The sequence below is a fragment of the Xiphophorus maculatus genome, chromosome 3 (genome assembly GCF_002775205.1).
Source record: "Xiphophorus maculatus strain JP 163 A chromosome 3, X_maculatus-5.0-male, whole genome shotgun sequence".
Lineage (NCBI taxonomy): Eukaryota > Metazoa > Chordata > Actinopteri > Cyprinodontiformes > Poeciliidae > Xiphophorus > Xiphophorus maculatus.
The window spans coordinates 2,455,648-2,478,100 of record NC_036445.1 but is presented as its reverse complement, the minus strand read 5'-3'; the positions used below and the strand labels follow the sequence as shown (position 1 = coordinate 2,478,100).

Below are 22,453 nucleotides of genomic sequence, written 5' to 3'. Positions count from 1 at the left end.
TCGGTATGGCATACTGGTAGCGTCTCCACTCAGCCAATTCATTGTATAACAAATTTCCTTTTAAAAAAAATGTGGTAAAGTTTTGTGCAATTTTACATGAAGTTCTCCTGGATATGATCAGCTTCTTCTGGAGAACAGTAGCAAACGTTTGGAAGCATGAGAAATTTCAAAAGTATCAAAAAAACTAAGATTTAAGAATTTCAACAACTTAAATTACTTTATTGCAGCAATTAGCATAATTCAAAATATTATCTTTTAAATTTTAAAATACTTTTTCCAGGAACATTTTAAACCAGCAATATTAAACAGTCAGTTCTCAGCAAGAGCCTTTCAGGTTATTTGTGTTAAGAATCAACTTCAAATGTTTCAGATGTAGAGTGTGAAGAACCAATAATAAATTAGCCAAATAGCTAATAAAAGACAATACTGTACAGTACTGATTTTTCCAATATCACAATCGGAACTATGCAAAATGTTGAGGACAAATATGAATGTATCAAAAAACGACATAAGGTCATCAAAACTTTTATTATTCACCAGAAGTAATGTCCAATATACAAAGATTTCCACAAAAAATGACTACTGTTCAAAAGAAAAAAAATCCCCTGAATTAGTGAACAGTACAAACATACATTATCTCCTTTACCAAAAACACACAAAGTAAACATGGAAATCTGCCCATTGTCCTCTCGCTGGTCTCTGCTCAGCCCTGCAGAGAGTTGTACTTCAGACAGTGTCTGCCTGCTTAAGTCGTGCCAGTATGAAGGGACTTAAGAGAGAGAGGCCTTATTGATCGTCTTCTATGAGTGAAGTCCAGGCATTAGTTCCAGCAGGGCGAGTAGACAGCTGTCCGTGAGCCACTCTACTGGGCCAACATCGCAGGGCTGAGTGGAGCTGGGATGTGCACTTTTGATTTTGATCTCTCCAACATCACTTGTATTGACTGACGCTCCGTCCTGTGCTTTACTTGCTGAGAGAAGCACTTGCTGAGGCCTAACTGGGAGCCCAGGCACAAGCCACCATTACATTATCAGGGCCACTCTTGACAAGCTTGTGATGATGAATCTTCCATGGTCTGTTGAGACCTGTTCCTAATCACTGCTGTCATCTACTGATGACTAAAGCATCCACTGACCACGGCAATCATACGGTGGGTTATGGTGGTGCACGGGGCAGAGATTCCCGGCGTTATCTGGTCTCTCCTGTGTCGGCGGGGCTCTCCAAAGTTCGATGCAGAAGTCAAACTGTGGTGAAAGCTGCACATTCTTCCGATTTTGCTCAATTTTAGTTTGATTCAGAAATTATTTCTTTTTTTCCACATTTTTTAAATAAAGTATTAACCAAATTCCTGATTTCATTATTTTCTTAACATTCAAACTAAATTAAAGTAGTGTTTGTAGTTTTAGTGGTGGAGTTGTAAATGAGACTGTCCAGAACCAAGTAAAAAGTATAGAAGAAAATAAAATGTTCAAATTTTGATAGTCAATTGACTATGCTCTTTAGCTTATTAGTTTATAAATCTATTAAATAACTGACAGTGTCATCACTCAATCAGGAGGCCCACTCTTGCTTTATCCTTTTCTAGCTGCGTCAAAAAAAATTCTCCCTCCTTCCAGTTTCATCCTGGTGTTTAATAATGTAGCACCTGTACATAAACAAAATTTAACAGACTAATCCATAATTATTCCTCTTTCATTCATAAATATTAATGTTCCAACTTAGACTGAAAACTGAAAGGCATGGTATAAACAAAAAGGGCCAATAGTTACTTCTGCCATCTAGTGGTTGTCACGTAAACAGCAAAACAAAAAAGGCCTTAAAAGTGCTTCCAACTTCAACCTGAACCTTCCATTATAGTCCCAGCTATTCCTTCCTTCAAGCTTCATATAATACAACCAAAAGAGTCTCATTGGATCACAAGGCCTAGCAACTCTGTGTGCGCCCACCGTTACCGGAGGACATCGCCTTCCTGGCTCTCAGCAGCCTGCGGCCCTCCTCGTAGTCGTCCTGGTCAACGCTGATCAGCAGGCGGACGCCCTCAGAGCCGGCGGCCGTCCTCAGGGAGTCCGTGATGAAGACACCCTTCAGGGCCTCCAGCAGAGCCCCGCTCAGATAGTCGGCCCAGAAGGCCTCCAGGTTGTCCAGCTCTGTGAACTTGATGTCGCAGACGATGGAACCCAGGTCTCTGGCGCGCAGCAGCGAACTGGATCTGCTGAACAACTCGAACTGACGCTCCAGCGGCTGACGCTTGTTTGACGAGACGCCCTCACGTAGCGCTGACTCGTGCTCAAGGTACTCTGCCCGTACGCGTAGGCGGATATCTGATAACAGCAGAAGGTGGAGGAAACAGTGGGGGCAGGTGGGAGGAAGTGAAGGGGTCAAAGGAGCCAGCAGATAATGAAGAAGGGAAAGAAAAGAATGACAGAAAGAAAGGGGAAAGATTTTAAGGGGTCATGAGGGCAAAACAAAGGGAAGAAAGAGAGAAACATTAAAAAAAATGTTCAGACACCAATTATTTAGGTTTATTCTAGAGTGCTGTGAAGAAGCATTCAATGCCTTTATAAATTTTTGTTTGCTTTTTTTGTCACACTTGAATGTTTCAGATTAAACTTTTTAAAATCAAAGAAAAATAACAAAATAACACAGCTTGTTGGTTGTGTTGAAAAGTTATTGCTACTTTTGTTAAATCATAAATTGACTTAAAATTAATTTTAATGGAAAACTTATTCCATTTCAAAACCATTTTGAAGCCTTATTACGGTTAGCCCAGTAGAATCAGGAAATACTCTAAATGGAACCAGTATGACAACAAGAAACAGGTTTAAAAAAAATCTCAAAAAGATTTTTTTGCAGTGAAACAAGTGATTGAGATGCTGACATTAAACAGGCCAGACTTTAAAATTAGGCTGAATTAAAACAATTCTGGAAAGAAGAGTGGGTCAAAACTTTTTCTAAGTGATGTAAAGGACTCACTGGTTTGTTATTGCCAATATTTTATAGGAGTTGTTGCCAAATGTGGCACTGTTAGTTATAAGCTTTAGATCAAAAGCAGTTTTCATTTAGAACAAGGTTTCAAATAGCATTTCCATCTTAAGATATAAAATGATAAATTAAAAGTCGTTTTCTGCATATGAAACATTTAGTGACAAAAAAGCAAAGAGAAGAAATCTATACAGAGTAAATATTTTTCATAGCACTGGGCATCATATTGATCAATATTAAACTGAGCAGTGATTTTTTATTTTTTTTTAAAGGGGGCGCAGTTCCTACTCAACAGGCTGAACTCAATGTTATTTCTTTTTGTTTTAAAATCAGTTTCACACAAAAAAGGTGCAGCGATGCAGAGTAAACTGAGATGAGAGGGCACTGGAAGTAGACCAACCCATCTGAGAGCATCTTTGCTGTAAATCTGGCCCCTCGGTTTGTTTTGGTGAAACTTAAGTTGGTAAGTCGGAGCAAGGAAAGAAATACTCATCTGATCCAGCAGTGTTGTTCCATTTCTCGGTCGGTCATTTCTATGAATTTGAGTATCATTGGCAGCTGTTAACAAAACGGTTGAATCAGAAGAAACTGGAGCATGAGAACTTTCAGTGTGACAGCTTTAAAAGGTCCACAAACATCATGGTTGAAGCGTTCATGTAACCAAGTACTGAAAAAGTTGACACCTTAAATTTTTCTCTTTTTTTTTTGTAAAACAACTCAGCTGTACCAAGTTTTAGACGGACTTATTGTCACACTTTAAATCTTTACATTCGGCAGATTCTCAATATAATGTTCTTTGCAGAAAATAAGTAGCTTCTTGAGATTCCGCAGTTTACAGGACTGATGGTCATGCAACAGCACAGCGAGAAAGATTAGAGGATACATACTGTACTGAGTAAGAGCAACGCTGAGATCATCTCCCATGAATTTTTTCCAGAGCTCCAAGAGGCAACCAGCTGCTGATGACTTTTGCTGCAACAAAGACCCAGCTCTCCCAATCAAAGCTCTCCAAGAACAGCAGTTGTCACAATCTAGAAACATGCTCATTCAATAATGTTTAGTGAAGCTAACTATAAACTCAGCCCTTCTAACCTGTTAGAAGGGCTGAGTTTAGTATTTGCTAAAATCATGAGCAAATACTGAAACAATTTAAAGTCTTAAAGTATTGGGACTGAAATATCTTTATGTAAATTGTCTTTTCAGGTAAGTGGACGGACCACTCTCGTTTACGAAGAAAACAGATTCTAGCTACATTTATTGGTAACTCTGGCAAGGAGAAGAAAAGCCTTCAAATATGATGTGGACTTTTTGACCTCAAGAGTGAATTTTATGTATTTTACCTCCAGTGAACTTGTTAGTCCCCCCCCCCAACTTTTTCAGAGAAAGATCAAATGCAGCATTTATTTTTAAAAGCATGACTGAAAACTGGCTATATTTTTTCCAACTTATTTGTGTCTAGGAGAGTTTCACCAGATGCAGTGATAGATTTGTAGTGAAGGAGAATCTACATCATTTAATAATCTCCAGTCACTATTCCTGTAACAAATATTAGCCAAAAAAAAAATGGTTTACGTCATATTGAAACCCCATAGGAACTAGAAGTAATTTATTAAAACGTGTTGGTAAAAAGGACACTTTCTTTAATATCCCCCACTGAGCTTGGTCAAATTAAATGCTGCATTTTTTCTACTTTTTAAAATGAGGATATACTGCTGCGCTAAAACATGGATTCCTTTAAAAGGTTTCACAAATATGTACCAGGGGCATACTGTACATACAGTTTGTACTTGTGACTGTTGAAAAGACAATTGCAAGAGTTTCAGTCCATGCTGACATGACATTATGCACTACTTTAACACGTTTCGTTTTCAATCTCATTCAACAGCTACACCCTGATGCGAGAAGTCCCATTAACTCAACATTTTGTTTGAGGCCACAGCGAAAGGCACCCGACTCATTAGGGAAACATTTAGAAAATGCCAAGATTAGAAATGCAAATGACAAATGAAGGAATTGATTTTGAATCCCTTAACATTTGTAGAGGGGTGGTATCAAAACATTGGTTTTAATTTGCATTCTTCAGAAGTGTGTAATTAGATTATAAAAGCAGAAGACTGGCTCAAACAGGACAATCTAAATGTTGCATTTGTAAGGGCTGGTTGCAAGATTCAGGCACAGCAAATAGGTTTTGTTTAGGAAAGAATTAAGGTACAAGAACAAATCCAGTTTCATGAAGACATTTAATTCTGATGGCTTACATCACAAATGAACAATTTTATAGTATTTCTTTTTATACCACAATTCATTGTTTATATTTTGAAAAGTGAGTACATGGAAGTATTTTTCATGGCTCCATTGCCATACTTTACGATATCAGTGGACTAATAAAAGATTGTAACTTTTTCATGGCAAAAGAAAAAACAGCAAAAAAAAAAAAAGAAAATGCAGGCATATTACAAAGAATGAATGATCAATCAATAAGGAGGGGAAAAGGCTCATATTTTGTTCAAAAGCAGCAATACCCTACAGGGGAAAGTCAAATATAATTAAGATTAGGGTGGGGATGAGGTGAAAACAGAAAAGGTGTAAAAATCTTAAATGATTCTGTTATCTAAAGGTTTGGAGATTCTTTGGTTAAAGTTTACAACTGTCCATTGTGTACATCTGCTTTGACTCAGAAAAAACACTTCCAAAGGTGCTGATTAAATTTCACAGTTGGGATGTTTCCCGTCAAGGCCTCCAAGTAAATCTTTTATTGTTTGCAAAAGCTTTAACTTTTTTAAAGTACCTTCTGTGGTCAGAGTAAGGCATTTAAAGTCTTATAAATTGACCTTTTCTATCATTACACAGCATGCGATTGCCAGGGCTACGATAAACACTTGCCAATTACTGCATTTATGGGTGGCCTTCATTTCACACTGAGCAGGATAGAAGTAAAGACAGTGACAGCAAGGGGAAGGCCATTTAAAAACCACAGGAACACAGTGATAGTCATTTTGTTAGGGTTACAGAGCACTTCACGCTTCATCGGACACAGAGACATCCACTTAGACAGGACATTAGGAGGCACAGTTTTCATTACTCACTTTCAGCACCAAGCCCGTTTGGATTCCTCATCTCAGCCCCCCCCCATCCCTCCCAAAAAACTTTAAGTACCCATTTACGAGGAGTCGCTTGGCACGGAGAACTTCAACTCTTTATCGATCCATTTTTCTGGTGAACAACCGACCAAGAGTGGAGAGCTACGGGGAAATCTGAGAGACAGGCACACAAACCTCTCATGTCCCATAGACAAATCACTCTTTACCGTTTTGCGTGGTTTGAACATTTAGTGTTCGATCTCTCACTCTCTCTTTGTGTGTAAGGATATCGCATCCTGATACACACGTTGGGACTGTTTAGAACTGTGAATACAGAAAAAGAAAGAGACAAGCACAAGTGGGTTGGATGATAGTTGACTGGGTTGCTGTTTTTTTTTTTTTTTTCCTTCAACATCAAGCAGGCACTTCTTAGTTGTAATCAGCTTTCAGACTGACCAGTAGGAGTCATTGTCAACTTAATATATCCAGATACACTTAAATATGTCCTTATGAGACACTGGGATGCTTGGGATTAGGGTTACGTTGGACAATTTTCTTACATTCAACCTTGAGAGCTAATAATTTAAGATCCAACTGCAAAGGCTAACCAACAGGGTCAATTAAACCAAGCATACGCTTCCCCAAGCACCCTTTATAGGAACAGTAATAATGGCAGTCGTTATTGTCACAGTTTAATTCAGACACTCTGGTGAAAATGGTTTCAGAGATGAGTCATGACAAGAGAGACTATTTAAGGTCTGTTGAAATGCTAGGGGCCAGTGATGGACTGAACTGCCCTATCTATCTCTGCTCCGTCTTGACAAACGCACATGAGGGGCCTCACACGGGTTGCAGAGATAAGATACAACACGACCTTCCCTCAGCAGAGCACTACTCTGTTTTCTCAGAACTGCTTGAGAAAAAAAAAGTCATTTCTTTAAAAGTGGCAGCCATCTTAGATTTTCTGAAAAGAAAAACGGGCTGGTCCTCACATACTGACAAATAGTTTTTATAAAATTATGCTAAAAAGGTGAAATGGGCTTTTTTCACAAATGTGACCAACATATGTCTGTGTTTATCTTCTATTTTATTTTATGACCGCCTAAAACAAAAAAAGTCTCTCCAAATTTGGACAAAATTTTTTTAAACTGATATTAGACCAAATATATTATCTTTTTAATACTGCGTTACAAATCAACTTTAGGTAGATTCAACTTCATCTCAATAATGCTGCACTGTTTCTCCACCCATCCATTTTCTAACACCCTTGTCCCTAGAGGGGTCAGGAGGTGCTGGTGCCCATCTCCAGCTACCGTTCCCGGCGAGAGGCGGGGTCACCCTGGACAGGTCGCCAATCAGTCGCAGGGCAACACAGAGATGGACAGGACACACAACCATGCACACTCACACCTAGGGAGAATTTAGAGAGACCAATTAACCTGACAGAAGAACTGTGCAAGGCAATAGTGCTACCAACTGCACCACTGTGCAGTAGGTAGCATAAAGACAGAATGAAGTAGTTGATCATAAAAAAAAAATATTTAATGGGCAGAGAAATCAGCTGGTGACTGTCTCTATGACTATTAACCGTCTCATTAGAAACCCAAAAATCTGACTTTTTTTCTCTCTTCTGTGTGGAAGATGTTACAGAGGAAAAAGAAACGTGGCCACCATTAAGGTATTTAATGAATCTGGAGGAGATGTAAAGATTAAAATTTCATCTAAAAAGTGTTTTTATGTTTATGGAGACAATTTTTGAACAGAACGAGAGACTTTAGCAAATTGTGTGAAGGCTGATCATATTGCAGCAGAAGTGCTCTGTTCTATCCATTTTTTTCAGATGGTTCCTTTACAGATTTATGTTGGCAGCCATTTACATGCCTAAAGGTTAAGGAAAAAGATTTACCTTTTTTGTTAAAATCACTATTGGCAGGTAAAAATTTTACAAAACTGGATGGAGGACATCAGCCATAAACCTCTGGTTGCAACTTGAAGCTTCATGACTTCATTCACTTTGCAGTTGGGGTTCTCATCTTATGAAACATATCTGCTTCATTTAAATGTTTTGTTGTAAGAAACAAAAATCTCTTGTTTTTTTATAAACTCAGGAGTAATTTCACTCCATTTTTAAGACAGAATGTTGGCCATATTTGTTAAGATTTATTAAGCCCACTGAACACACTATCCGTTCTTATTAACTACAATTCAGTTCCAGATTGGCATGACTTTAGTTAAGAAGACCTTTCCAGAAATCTCTTGGTAGTTTTACTTTTGAACACAAGCTGCAGATTTGTGAGAGGAATTTGTAGCGCACTGCTGAGGACTCTGGTCAGTTCTGTAAAACAGTAGACTCTTGTCAGAACAGGAAGGAATCCATAATCTGTGACAAGGTTTTCTTTTTTTCCACAGTGAACAAGACTAAATAACAAAAGATGATTTATCTAAATCCAATTAAATTTGAGGATAGGAGACCAGGTAAGGAGCACCTATATTATGATAGACAAGCATCGTATACAGAGCAAAGTAGCAGCTCCACCCCCTGTTGTAATAGGGAGGAGAGCCTCTTTTTACCTTAGGCATCGGCCCAGACTTGTGAGAGCACATGACTGAGTTGATCACGCACACTGCGGTACGAATGCACAGAGTGGAGTGACAGACTTTTTTGTTTTGTTCCTCAGTCTCGATCTCTGTCTTCGTGATCCATTGTGTCATAGGTAACTTGATCTGAGTCACAATCGGAGTCAACCTGGTGGAATCAAATGTGGAGTCAAGACAGCAGCATGTTCACAGGCACATCACTCAACTTTAATACCAATAGGGGGAGGGCTGTCTTCCTTCTAAGATTATATTTTGATCAAATCAGGATCATGAAGTTTTTGGTTTGGCCTGTATTTTGTATTTTCAGGCAGACACGGGCCTTTACAAGCAACGTGCAAGCTTCTTAAATAACTGAGCAAACAACACAAAGGAAAACAAACTCTGGCACAATACTCATATTTAAGTGTTGAGAAAGGGATGGGTATCATTAGGATTTTATTGACATGAATACTAGAATTATTGCATCTGATAAAGATCCCTTTAAATTATTTTGAGTCAAAATAAAAGCATTTTACTATTTTGAAACAGTAACAGTTAAAACATAAGAGGATTTATTTGTCACAATGCTGTGGAAGATACTTAAATGTTCTATTCTCAAATTTTAAAGTAATATTTACTGATTATTTGTGTTTGTCAGTAGATGGATGCATTTTATTCCATAGAGCTGATGTTGAACAGATTACACGAAGCACTTCCTATCCTAAAATAATCAGCTATGCAGACCTTGCCTGTATGTTACTATTATTACCCTCTTCCACAGACTACATAGTATATGTGTAACTATTAATGTGCAAATAAAGCCTGGCCTGACTGTAGATGATAGACTGACACACCTCAGATGCTTTAGGTCCTCTTAACACTGGATTAAGACCATTCCACAGTATCCAGAACCTAAATCACGTTTGAATGTTGGACTACGATGAGTCCTCATAATTTACATAACTATGTAAATAGTTATTTGAGTACATGGAAGGTTTCTGCTCCTGCACCATCAGTTTTAACCTTGCTGTAGAGGAGGAATCCTTCATCAGCTTATCAGAATGAAAGGACTTAGGTAATGGCTGATTTCTGTATGAACTACTGGTCAATGTGGAGATGGCCATCCTGCCAATATTTTAAACTGGTTGGGGCTGTGTGACTCTATCTTGACAAGTAGAGTCAAAAAAATAACTTGAACAAAAAATAAATAAATAAAATTCTGTCTTTAATAATCTTACCAAAATACTGAAGCCTGAATTGAGTTTTTAAAAGTGGTGATGCAGCATCTGTATGACAGTACAATGCCAGGAATTTGACATTTCAAGCGCTGCCTGAAAAACACAAAACTTCCTTTGCTCCGCCAGCATTTAGTCTGTGTGCAATTTGGAGAAGTGTGCACTTCTCCAGAACTGAGAACAAAGCACATATTGATCCCCATGTGTCATGGGCCTAATCTCAAAAGCCTCAGCGCAAAGAATTCTTTGAACATTCTTTTAGTACCGACAATCTGGTGTGAATACAATGAGACCAACGTATCTTTCCCTGTTTCAATTCTCTGATGGCCAGTCCACTGGTACCCAGGCAACACAATCTGGATAAGTTGCATGTTGCCACAATAAACCAACAAGTTCTCACTGCCAAAGTTATGTTTGAGTTCAAAACAGTGGATTAATGCATACTAGGAAGACTGCTGAATTCTTCATGTTCTGTCTGATTTTTAATGTGTGTGGAAGAGACCTGAGGAAGCCTAATTAATGAATTACAAGGAACACCAGCTGTGTTACAAAAAAGGTTGCACACTTGTTTTTTGTTAGACTGATAATCATCAATTTTAAAAGGAAAATCTTTATTTTAGGTATCTTTTCATGATTCCTACATGATTTGATTCCAAATAGCAACACAAGGAGTACATTTTAAAATACCGCAATGTTCATGTTATATTGAAGTTTTTTCACATTAAAGTCGCTCAAGTTTAATGGAGATAATTTATCATTGAAAATAAAAATTCCTAATTATGACATTTCAGAGCTGAAGAACAAGGAACTCAGAGCAGTTTTGTATTGGATCTTGATACCCATCCCAGATAAAAAGCAACGAGAAGCTGAATAATCTGTTGCACAAGTATTTAGTGTCCATTTTCTCTTGAATTAAAGTGTTGCCGTCAACAACAGTTTACCAACTATTTTTCAAGATCTAAAGGGATTTTTTCACTTTTGAAGGAATCAACTTGGGATATCTCCATGAGTTTAGTTCATTTCAATTATTCTTTACAAATATCAAAGGGAAATTAGATAAAAGAAGCACAACATAGCAGAATAAGAGCATCTTTTAAGGTGACAAGATTAAAAAACTTGGCTTGAAAGTAAAGACAAAAAGAACAGGGAGTGGCCACCAGTTTCCATTCATAGCAGCAGCAGCTGAACACAGACCAATGGGTTAGGAAAATGTTATGAGAGCACAAAAATGTAGGGAAAGTCAAGATGAAGAAACAGAAAACAAATTTTTGATGTTTGAGAAAGTTATTAGGATACTGTCCATCCAATAAGAATGTAAGACTGAAAATAGCTTGAATGTTTTGGATTTTGGTGATCAAAAGAGGAATGTAGAAAGTTATAACGGTGACATTATTTTTGTCCAAACATAAACATCAAGTTGTGAATTTTACCACTCAAACTGTAGGTTGGTAAATGTAATGAATGAGCCAGAAAAGTGTAATTTTGACATTAGCAGCAGTGGGTTTGGATCTGCAGAATTGACCAACAAGGTCTAATTCAAATGCGCAACACTTCTTAAGGTGTTAAATTATTTTTAACCTGTTTTTATCTTCATCAAACGATAAATATAGTAACTTATTGCTCTAGTGTGTGAAACATTTTGTAGAGTAGCACTTGTAAATAAACAGATGGCTTATTTGGCTTTGCCACTAAATGGTGAGAAAGATGACAGGCTGTCAGGAAACGCAATGATTCAAGCTGAGGTTCAGCAGAGATGAACATCATCAGTTTGGAACATCAGTAAATAAAATACAGAGAATTGTTGAAGATGTTAACAGACTGAAGACCGGATGTTTTTGGATATTAAACTTAAATGAAGGAAAAACAGTTAATAGGAGGAAAAATTAAAGTGTTTCCAAAAGCAAAGGGAAGAAACTGAAAAGGGACATGTTGCACATGTATTCACTGCACTTACCACATGACACTTTCTGAGGTCCTAATGGGAGAGGCAGTGGCTGGACCAGTCTGCTTGTTTTCTTGGGCCTACGGCTCCAGCCATGTCCCCTCTTCTTCCTCCGCGTCCTTGTAGATGACCCAGGAGCTGGAGAGTAAATATCTGAAAACCCAGAGTCTGTGTCACTACTTGAATGTAAGAAATGGGCAAAAATTGGACATTTTCTTTAAATAGCTGTTGCGACAGTTTTTTCTGATTACAATTGCAGCAATAGCAATTGTATGCACATTTTCAAAACACAGACTTAAAAACAAAAGTCTATAATATCATGTAGACATTAGGACACCAGAAAGAACTCTGAACTCAGTTTGTATGTTGTTGTCATGTGATGAAATGAGATGTAAATACTTTTAGAGGGCACTTTATAAATATTAGCACAAGTAGAATGAATACTATTCTACAATAAAAATGACAGGTCAGCAGACTTACCAGTTGTTAACTGTTGTGTGAAGGATGGGAGTGGCATATCTGTCGCTCTGCAGCTATGCTGTAATCCAAACACTAGTTCTGTTTTATCCAATTCAAATCTCTGTCCAATTCTCTCTGGAGACACTGAAAAACAGATAAAAAATTAGCTAACCAACAAATGAATGACTAATTCTGAGAGACTATTGCTGAGTCACAACAGCTAGGGAGATGAGATCATAATGATTACCTGTCCTCCTCTTCTTGTGGGATACAAATGGCAGCAGATCATGACGGGTAAGCACTCTTAAAAGTTGCAACAGTGGCTCCAGGTTGCCATCACAGAGATATCCTCTCCTCTCAAGCTCCAGCAACAGCTCAAGACCACTTTTAAACTTGAAGTCCTCTAAAGGCTGCTGTGATCCGCTAGGTTTTAACCGCCTCCATGCCCTCAGCAGCTGTGGACTTGGAGCTACACCAGAGTCCTCTGAATCGTCTTCAGCAGGTTCAACTGTCCAGCCCGCTGGGTCAAGAGGGTGCTGTGCAGGGTAGGTTTCATTCAAAAGGAAAGAGAGAGCTTCAATGTCAGATTCTGTGAGCTGAGAGGCAACTACGTCAAACATCTCATGGAGAGAGAGCATCCCGTAGTAGTTCAGGCACTCTGTTTCGTCCCAGTGGAGTGAGTCCCTGATGGGGCGACCTGGGTACTGCACTGCAGCCATGGTCACAGTTCCACTGTGGTTCCTTCCCACGGTCTCTCTTATCTGAAAAATTTCAACAGGAAAGATACACAAATATTATTTTAAACAATAAGATATTTGGCAGACTCCATGGGTACCAGGAAACCGACATTTACTCAAATTATTATTATTTTTTTTACTTATAACAACAATAAAGGTGAGTGTTGTGTGTCAAGCCGTGTTTTGGTAGTTTCCATGGAGCAGAATTAGTTGTGGGAGTGGTGACAGTGAGAAACAAAAATAATTTGTGCTGCACAAAGCTTATGCAATTTTATATACATTTTCATTTTTGCTGCAGCTTGCTTGACTGTTTTGATCTGCATTATTTGTTTAATTAGCAAATTTTCAAAACACAATTTGAATCTAGTGACTCAAATTTTGGATTTAGACCAGGGTCTTATAATGAAAAACATAGGAAAACCCCCCAAACCAAAGGCATGTGAACAGTAAATGCTGGTTTTAACATGTCATAGATGGGATAGATCACATGCTGAATTATGAAGGATTAACAAATAATACTAAACTAGCAGAAGATGCTAATAGAAAAAGTTATGGGGTCATCTTAATAAATAAATATTTCATTAACAGTTCATTTGTTTCAGGACACTGAATTCAAAAAATAAAACTTGTATATTGGCTCTGGATCACATGGTTTTAAATATTAAATTATCTATTTCAGCTAATCTCAATGCTTACAGCAAATGAAAACCAAAAGTCTTTGTTATTATAAAATCTGAATATTTTCTAAGTATAATAAAAAAATGACTTTTGTGCAGACGTGTTGACCAAATGAAAAACAATCTCATGTACTGGACAGCATATGCCCCCATTAACTGGTATTAGGTCTGGTGTCTCATCTTACAGTTGACAATACAGAATAGAATCTCTGTAGATTTTAGATCAGGGCAGCTTGGTGGTCAGTCAAGTACCACTGTAATTAAAGCAGGTTGTGTCCTGCTGGAAAACTGAATAAGCATATCAATCAAGTTTGTCAGAATAGAATAGAATAGAAGTACTTTATTCATCCCAGCAGGGAAATTACTTCGCAGTTACAGCATAGAGACAAGACAAGACAAGAGACAAGACACAATAACAACGTCCGGGTGTTGAGTCTGGAGTTTGGCTGTGTCAGAGCTGATGACGTCACAGGCCACCGCTGCATCAGCTGATGGGGGAATGTAAACAGCGATCAAAATTGCGTACGTAAACTCCCTCGGTAAATAACACGGCCGCATTCCCACAGCCAGAAGTTCAATGTCCGGGCCACAAATCTGTTCCTTCACGTTAACATGACCGGGATTACACCACCTCTCACTCACATAAGTGCAATCCCGCCGCCCCTCTTCTTCCGACTCTTGGAAAAGTCCCTGTCCCCGCGCACCAAGGAAAATCCAGGAACCTCCACGCTGTAGTCCGGAATAAGCGAGTGCAGCCAGGTTTCCGTGAAGCAGAAGATACTGCACTCCCAGGACTCCTTCTGGGTCCTAACCAGTGCCGTGAGTTCGTCTGTCCAATTTCCCAAAGACCTCACGTTCCCCACAATAATCGCCGGTAACGCTGGCCTGCGCCGTCTCTTCTTCTACCTCCGTTTAACTCCAGACCCGCAGCCCCGTCGTCTCCTCCATAACTCCTCCGGGACCACAGGCCCGTCTCCGGGCAGCAGCAGAGGCCCACACAGCACAATCAGCCGTTCACGCGAGCAAACATTGCCGCTACTCCGCTCGGCGAGGTTCTCCGCAACCAAGAGTAGAAAAAGTAGCAGAAGAACGCAGAGAACATCAACAGAACCACATCCAGCCATTGTGGAAAGCCCAACTGATGATCCATGGGTTCTTCAAGCACGGATCATTAATCGGTTACAGCAAATATACACAGACAAACACACACGACGGGAGCTGCGTCTGCAGGCAGCCAGCTGCGCCGGCGCCATCTTGACGAATGAATAAGAGAGGAGCTTAAAGTGCTCTTTAACTCCTGGTTGATGACTGCTCTGACTTTAGACATAATACAACACAGCAGACCAACACCAGTCCAGACTTGGAACCTAAATTTTTTTTTTTAAAAGTACTTTAACCTGTCTCAACAACATTGTCTTCTGTTTCAGGTGTAGCTTAGCATGACAAAATGGCAATTTAACCATGTCATGGACACATCTCCGTGGGGTGAGTCTTGATGCTCTGTCTCTAGCTAATGACGCCTTGTCAATGCTTAACTCTTCAATAGGCTTTTGAAGCCTCCCCCTATTGCATCACAGGTTTTCCTTCCATCCAATTTTCCACTTATTTGCTTGGATAAAGCATTCTTTGAACAGCCAGCTTAATTAGTAATGGCATTCTGTGGGCTACCCTATTTGTGTCAATAGCTGTTTGCTGAACCACTGTCAAGTCAGCAGTCATTCATGATGATGTAGGCAATAACATTTCTGTATTGAAGCTCCTTTTTCACATTGTCATTATACTAGTTTTCTGGAGAGCAAAATTGAGGATTTTTATTCACTTTAAACCATACTCATCGAAGCTTACAGAAATAAACCTTTGAAATGGATTTCTGTGTGTAGAATTTGTATTAGCTTTTTAATTATAAGAAGCTCCTCTACTTCATAACAGCCCAGCATTAGTCACCGGACAGTACTGGTAAAGCATATCGAGGTCTGAGGATTTACCTTTTAGCGTCCGTAGCTCAACGCTGTTTCGAGACTCGCCAAACAAACGGCCAGCTGTGAATGTTAAACTGTCGCTTTGTTCAGCAGAATGCAGCAAAACGCCAGAAGCCAAATACAAGTTGTCCTTTCTTCTGACGCCCAACAGCAGCGCTGATTGGTGGAGCCGTGTGATGGTTTATGTAACCCGTCACGTTTTCTGTTGGAAAACAAAACAATGCTTTTCACACTTAACAAAAATGTTTCTTATGCTTGAGAGGTCAAGGTTAGACCGACAGGCATTTAGTGGGTTGTTAAACATGCATCGGTCCTTTGTTAGCAGCCGTTTTCTACCGTTTGTGCTAACCGACATCAAGTCTATAACATTGCTTGACTCTTGTTATGGAAGCACAGTTTCGCTAAAGAATAAAGAGCGTGCTGTGAAGTATTTGAAAACATTTTAGACTTGTTATTTCAGTAAAATAAAACACATAATTCATACTTACAGTTCTCTTGTTATTTCTCCTCTTCCGCTGGAAAATCTAGCAACTTCCACAGACCAACGTCCACGCTGACGACAACGCTGGGGAAACGACCAATCATATCCCTCCTTCTTGACGGATGACGTAAGGTCACGTTTTTTACGCCACTGATCTGCGGTCAGTTCTTTGTGCGATCTGTGAACTGTGAACGAGGACAACGGGCACCACACATCTGATCTCATGGCTGTCGCTTAGCTTACATATTGTAGATAAGCATTTCGAGTTAAAACACACAGAAGAGATAAAGATATTAATACGAACTTATTTGTATTATTTGAAGCATCCCGTTTTCAATGAGGTTCACACTGTGGCCAATAGGTGGCAATGTGGTGCATCAGAATACCAAGATGTTTTTTCCCCCCCTCTCTCTCTATCTCCGTGGCCACATCACATCCGTGATCCTGAACAGCAACAAAGAGGTGGAGGTTGTCTCGTAAAACTTTTTCAGTGAGTACCTAGATTTTATATTAAGGATTGTATGACGTAAAAATTTTAAATGTCCTTTAGTCGTCAAGAACGTATATGAGTGTGTGTAAAGTGTTTTGATGTTATGATAAGCTGTCCGCTTGGACTAGAGTTGACGTAAACGTTAGCAAAGAAGCTACATGTTAGTGTGTTGAATTTCCGGTAAAGTTGTGTTTTTAGGCATATATTTATGGATATCACTTAACACAGCGACTCTCTAAATAAAAATATTATTGCTAACAATAACAGATTCATGAATATCATGTTTGTTGAGTGATGTGGTATTGACCAGGCCCTTTTTGATTGTAATTTTCCACTGCTCTTCTACTAACAAAGTAGTCAGCCGGTTTGAACGTACATTTGATCAACAATCTATTCAAATAAGTTTTCTCTGGTATAAATTAAAAGCCTTTGGATTTGAGAGTGAGCTATTGGTATTGTTTTAGGCTTTAGCATAGGTGTAGTTGCCTTAAGTTCAATTCATCATATTCTTCATTTTTTTATGTAGTTTTAACCACTAAATTTATTGTATAGTGGGTTATAAAAACAGGTAAGCTATTTTATTTATATTTGTATATTGCTTTAAAGAATTCTTCCCCCTCTAATTATCTTGAGCTGTCCAGGCTTTGTGATGATCTTCCAAACAATTTCGTAAATAAACTAAAACAATGATTTTATTTCTTCACATTTTCTCCCTGTTGGTTCAATGGATTAAAAAACAAACAAACAGGTAAAGTAATTTGAATGAGCGAGGGCGGTGGTTCTCACCTTATGTAACAAGTACTGCCAGGGTAAATACTAGAAATACACCAATCTGTCAGCCAGATGTAGCAATTTTTTCATTGATCACCAAGTTATTTATTGAACAAACTGATTCTATTTTTCTTATTCATTAAGTTTGTAGAATATTATTTCCTAGTACTACTGCAATAATTAACATTGAAGGAACAGATTTGGACTTTCTCACCCATCAAATGTCAAAATCCAATATGGCTGCTTCACTTTTTAAACTTTAGTAATAAAGTGTTCCTTTGTATCTCCATGACATCTGTAGCTAATCCTTATTTACACTTTATGTTATACCTAAAGTATTGTAATAAATGTTAACTTTATAATATATTGAATTGCAATCACCATTGAAGCATGTGTACAATATTACAATCATCCCAAAAGTCTCCTTAGACATAATTCTAGGTTTTCAATTGTATTTTATGTGTTTTGTATTCATCCTCCACATGATAACTGTATATCAGTTGAGTTATATGGGTTTTGATCCCCTCCCTGATACATAATTTAGTGTCTGAGGTGTGAATACACCAACTGATTTAGATGAAAAGGAAAATGTTTATCACACCGTATATCTTCATCACAATATTCAACAATACTATGTTGCAATTGCATGTTCTCCTACTATAGTGCAACTCTTTGTGAACTTTCTTGATATTTATTATGTAAATATCAAGCAGTATTTTCTGAGTACTTCTAAAGGGAGCCTAAGTACCACTGCCAAAAGAACTACCACTCACTTTAAAAGTCTTTATTAAAGCAAAGTGTATTGGGTCAAGAGGAGGAAGGCTTTTGGTTAGCAGCTGCTTGATGATCAACTTATTGTTGCAAACGTGTTCAATGTTTAGTCGCATTTTACATCCAGACATTTTAAATTCCTTGAAATCTCCTTTCAACAGAAAGTCTTCAGATGTCCTCAGGTGCACCAAAGGGAGAGAACTGTCTTGTGGACATGGACAGCAAGGCTGGAGATCTGTTTGGTGCAGAGGATGCTCATCCGACTGGAACGGGGGGCAATGGCGCTACTGGAGTCCTGGCGAAGTAAGAGCCTTTCACTTTAGATTTTTCATGTTAAAAATAACAGATTACATCAAAATTATTACATAGATTATTTTATTTTCATATGTATTCTACCTTGCCTTTACTTTCCAGGCTGTGGCTTCCCAAAGGCCTCTCAGTCAGCGTGGCTAAAGAATGGTTTAACCGCCGCAGGGTGTCCATTCGACCGTGGGCCAGTTTTGTTGACCAAAGGAAGTTCTCGAAACCTCGAAACTTCGGAGAGCTCTGCCAGAGGGTGGTGAAGAACGTGGAGGTTTACAACAGCAACTACACCTTCATCTTTCTGGGTCTCATCCTCTACTGCATGTAAGGCCTCAATGAGTTGGATCAGTGTTGGTTTAATCTCAAAACAAAAAAATGTGCACCTCATATTCTCATATTAGCAGTTGTTTTTCTGTAGTCTGTGTGATTAAAACATATTTAAAAGGTCATGAGATAAGAATTGTTACCTTGAAATCTGAGTGATTGACTTGTTTGTGCTCCTGATCCTCAGCATCAGCTCACCCATGCTGCTGATTGCCTTGGCAGTGTTTGCTGGTGCCTTCTACATAATCCACCTCAAGTCTCTGGAGTCCAAGCTGGTTGTTCTTGGTGAGTAAAGTTGGCATAAAATGAAGTTATGTATTTTTTTTACATGTGTTCCTTGGATGAATTTTATTTCTCAGACTTCCTTGGAAGCATGTAGTCGTTTTATCATGACGTATACGCCCAACCAGTCCTGTATTAGGCAGAACAAACCAGCACGTATAAAGCATATCAGTCTGTTTTCTTTGTGCTCTCTTGTTCATCAGGTAAAGAGCTAACCATCCCCCACCAGATGAGTTTAGCTGGAGCCATCTCTCTGCCCGTGTTCTGGTTGGCAGGAGCCGGTGCTGCTGTTTTCTGGGTTTTTGGTAAGTCAAACCACTGCAGTTAGGTTTTGCCACATGTTGCTGATCTGCTGGCATTAGTTTGCTGGCAACAAATTGCCAACAAAATATGTGGCACTGTACACGCTGTACATGTTTATTCAGTGGCCATGCTCACAAAATCTGTGGCATTAAAAGGTTATTCAAAGAAATACACACTTTTTTCAGGTGCATCACTCCAAGAATTACAAGAAACTAAAAGACTCAAACAAAACCTGAAACTTTGTTTTAGGTCATGCAGGTGAAGCTGTCGTGCTTTACCTGCATGACAACCAATACAGACACAAACATCCCTATATTCATACTGTTTTCATCTCAGTTGAACCACAGATTTTCTTTAGGAGATGTACAGTTTTAACTCCAGTCAGTCTCCAGGCGTGCTATTCTGTCTGCCTGAATATGCAGGTCACCTCAGTGGTTGCTTTGTACAGCCGATGGCATATTGATGCAGCCAACCTCTCACATTTTCAAACCAAGTTAATGATAAAAAGCTATCGATAAACTTTAATCTAAAATAAATGTGCTAAAAACTTGTGCTGCTATTCATCATTTTGCACTAGTATGGAATAATAATGTTGCTTTGGCACAACTTAATTTTCTCTGCTGCACCTCAGGTCCACACTGTTTCAATCTGAAGCCTGGTGTGGTGAAGCCCTATGCTCACCCACAAATTGTTAAATTTGTTATGTGATGATAACTTTACACCCAAATGTCTAATTAATGAGGGCCATTGCATTTTTATGACCTTGGTTTTGGGCTGTTATTGTTTTATTAAAAAACTCGACATATTCTCTGTTCTAAAATGCATTTTTCCATTTTTGTCTCCTCCCAGGAGCTACGCTGTTTGTGATTGGCTCCCATGCCGCCTTCCGGCAGCTGGAGGGAACGGACTTGGACGAGCTCCTCATGGAGCCCGTGTGACGACCCAGCTGAACTTGAAGCAGCTGCTGATTGACGGTTGGGTGTCTTTTTGACCCAGTGATTGCACCAGCCTTCAGGTGTTTGGGGGAGAAACTGCTCTGAAACCGTTTCCAAGCTATACGTGTATCTTATATTCCAGGTATTTAACATTATGGCATTTATCAACGCACCTTAAATTGTGTCAAAGAACTGTTGTTACACTCTTTCATGTACATAGCTGGTCATATGCACAAATCATGAATTTCTTAATAATCAATTAAAGCACATTGTGAGATTATGGGCCTTGATCTGCATATTTCTAACCTCTTATGCCTCTGGTTTGTGTCATAAAGCCTCTTGCTCCTTACTGATATACTCGCCATCTATAAATAGAGCTTCCGCAATGAACTCTCTGCTGTAGAAACCGATTTTGTGCATACTTCATATTTATAAACGGCTGTTTATGAGTAATTTCCAAAGGTAAAGTGCCATATGAAGCTTTAAAATGCCTGTTTTTATTGAATAAAATGCTAATTTGAGAAAAGCTTCTGGATCATTTACAAGGTACTGAAGGCCTGCTGTGTTGAGAGTTTCGCTGTTCTCATGGTGTGCATATTTAATCAGTCTGCTTTGAACGTTCAGCTAATGAAAGCATGTTTCAGAAATGTACTATTTGTTTACATTTGATGAAAGTGGTGTGTTTTTGTATTGGAATTTTTGGAAGTGCAATAAATCCTTGTTACTGATTCATCCTTAAACAGCACGGTTGTCTTCTGTTTGTGCATGCTTATCTTCTGTTTGTGCATGCTTGGCAGTGCTTTGCGTTGAACTTTGAAGCCCTCAGAACCTCGTCTGTACCGTTCGGTTATTATTCCGGTCCGGTCTGAATGCACAGTGGAATAAAACACCATGAATCCCTGCTTTCCCTCTCTCTCTCTCTTTCTTTCTGTGTGTCTGCGGTGCTGCAAACTGCACCGGTCACCGACAACCACCCTCCCCTTCTCGCTTTCGTTTCCCCCCATTGCTCCCCCTCTTCATGTGACCCCTGTGACCTGTGCTCTCTGACAGCACAGCCAAAGGACCCCATGCACCGGTTGCCATGGCAATGACCTTGGAGGGCCCCAGCCAGACATTCACCCGTCCACAGGAACACTCGCTTACACACTGCGGCAAAAGCCGAGCGATCGATATTCTATTATACGTTGGGGCGGCAGGGAGGAGGGGGAGAGAGTGGGGAGTTGCACTGCAGTGAGCTCACTGCAGAGACACCAGGGAAATTAGAACAAGGGTGAGAGTGAGAGGGTGTTTGTCAGCGAGAGTGACACAATGTGTGTGTGAAAGGGAGCAGGTTTGTCATTAGACAGCGGTGGAGCAGTCTCTGAAAGTTTTTGTTTCTCCAATTTTTGCCACAGCAGGCAAAGTATTTAAGTAACCTGTTCTCTCAGGTGATGCAGAATTAAACCATGCATGGCTTCCTGTGTACTAGATGATCTACCGGAGGTTTATTTTAAACAGATGACCTCTGAGAGATTACAGCCTGAAGGCAGGAGCTACAGGAATGCAGCCTTTTCTTATTCTTAATCCATACTACACCTTCACAATGCTTATTTTTATTGTTTACAATAATACTTAGCAATCTTGTCTCTTATTGAAGCTCGTATGTTGAAGTCAGGTGAGGCTGACATGTACAGGTTTTGGTGCATTACCCTGGGCTGTTGCCAACTCTTCCCCTATAGATCAGAGACACCAGGTGGCTCCTTAACCTCAGATTCATGTTAGGCCATTTCAGCTACAATTACTGCTACATATCTGCACCAAATCTACATTTATGTTATTAAATAATAAAAGAGTGGAGGAAGGCTGCAAGAATTAATGTGAAATGTCTCTATCCATTCATATTAGGAAAACTATATTCAAGTAAAGGTGAAATATGTATCACATGTAATAGAAGAACTTCTTCACTATCTGGAAAAATCTAGAGTTTGATTCAATTGTTTTCCAGGTTTCAAATGTACTTATGATTATAAAATAGACTAAAAATCAGGTTTTTATCAACCCTACTGCTTAAATCCATCCATCTGCTTCCTACTAAAAATTATTTTTTACAGCTTTCATACCTGAAGCGATGTGTAACCTGGTTCAC

General features: G+C 39.1%; 2 protein-coding genes across 2 annotated transcripts; one reads left to right on the top strand and one right to left on the bottom strand.

Annotated features, from left to right (window-relative positions):
* Window positions 1-509: 509 nt before the first annotated feature.
* Window positions 510-16,255, bottom strand: dedd2 (death effector domain containing 2). The gene is made up of 6 exons (XM_014468708.2): window positions 16,157-16,255; window positions 15,675-15,870; window positions 12,523-13,036; window positions 12,297-12,419; window positions 11,829-11,969; window positions 510-2,321 (listed from the first exon to the last, which is right to left on the bottom strand). The coding sequence occupies exons 3-6, from the start codon at window positions 12,992-12,994 to the stop codon at window positions 1,924-1,926; spliced, it is 1,134 nt and encodes a 377-aa protein (XP_014324194.1). The 5' UTR covers window positions 12,995-13,036; window positions 15,675-15,870; window positions 16,157-16,255; the 3' UTR covers window positions 510-1,923.
* A 259-nt stretch (window positions 16,256-16,514) lies between these two features.
* rabac1 (Rab acceptor 1) lies at window positions 16,515-21,068 on the top strand. The gene is made up of 6 exons (XM_005798734.3): window positions 16,515-16,639; window positions 18,343-18,484; window positions 18,596-18,808; window positions 18,996-19,093; window positions 19,294-19,395; window positions 20,243-21,068. Exons 2-6 carry the CDS (start codon window positions 18,354-18,356, stop codon window positions 20,329-20,331), a joined length of 633 nt encoding a protein of 210 aa, XP_005798791.1. The 5' UTR covers window positions 16,515-16,639; window positions 18,343-18,353; the 3' UTR covers window positions 20,332-21,068.
* The last annotated feature ends 1,385 nt before the right edge of the window (window positions 21,069-22,453 follow it).

Bases quoted from the DNA above. Each gene is read 5' to 3' on its own strand.
- dedd2 (XM_014468708.2), bottom strand. From the start codon at position 12,994: ATGGCTGCAGTGCAGTACCCAGGTCGCCCCATCAGGGACTCACTCCAC. The intron at 11,970-12,296 runs GTAAGTCTGCTG...CTGGGTTTTCAG, and splicing joins CACACAACAGTTAACAACTG to ATATTTACTCTCCAGCTCCT. The intron at 2,322-11,828 runs GTAAGTGCAGTG...TGCTGTTATCAG, and splicing joins ACCTCAGAAAGTGTCATGTG to ATATCCGCCTACGCGTACGG.
- rabac1 (XM_005798734.3), top strand. From the start codon at position 18,354: ATGTCCTCAGGTGCACCAAAGGGAGAGAACTGTCTTGTGGACATGGAC. The intron at 18,485-18,595 runs GTAAGAGCCTTT...TTTACTTTCCAG, and splicing joins GCTACTGGAGTCCTGGCGAA to GCTGTGGCTTCCCAAAGGCC. The intron at 19,396-20,242 runs GTAAGTCAAACC...GTCTCCTCCCAG, and splicing joins TGCTGTTTTCTGGGTTTTTG to GAGCTACGCTGTTTGTGATT.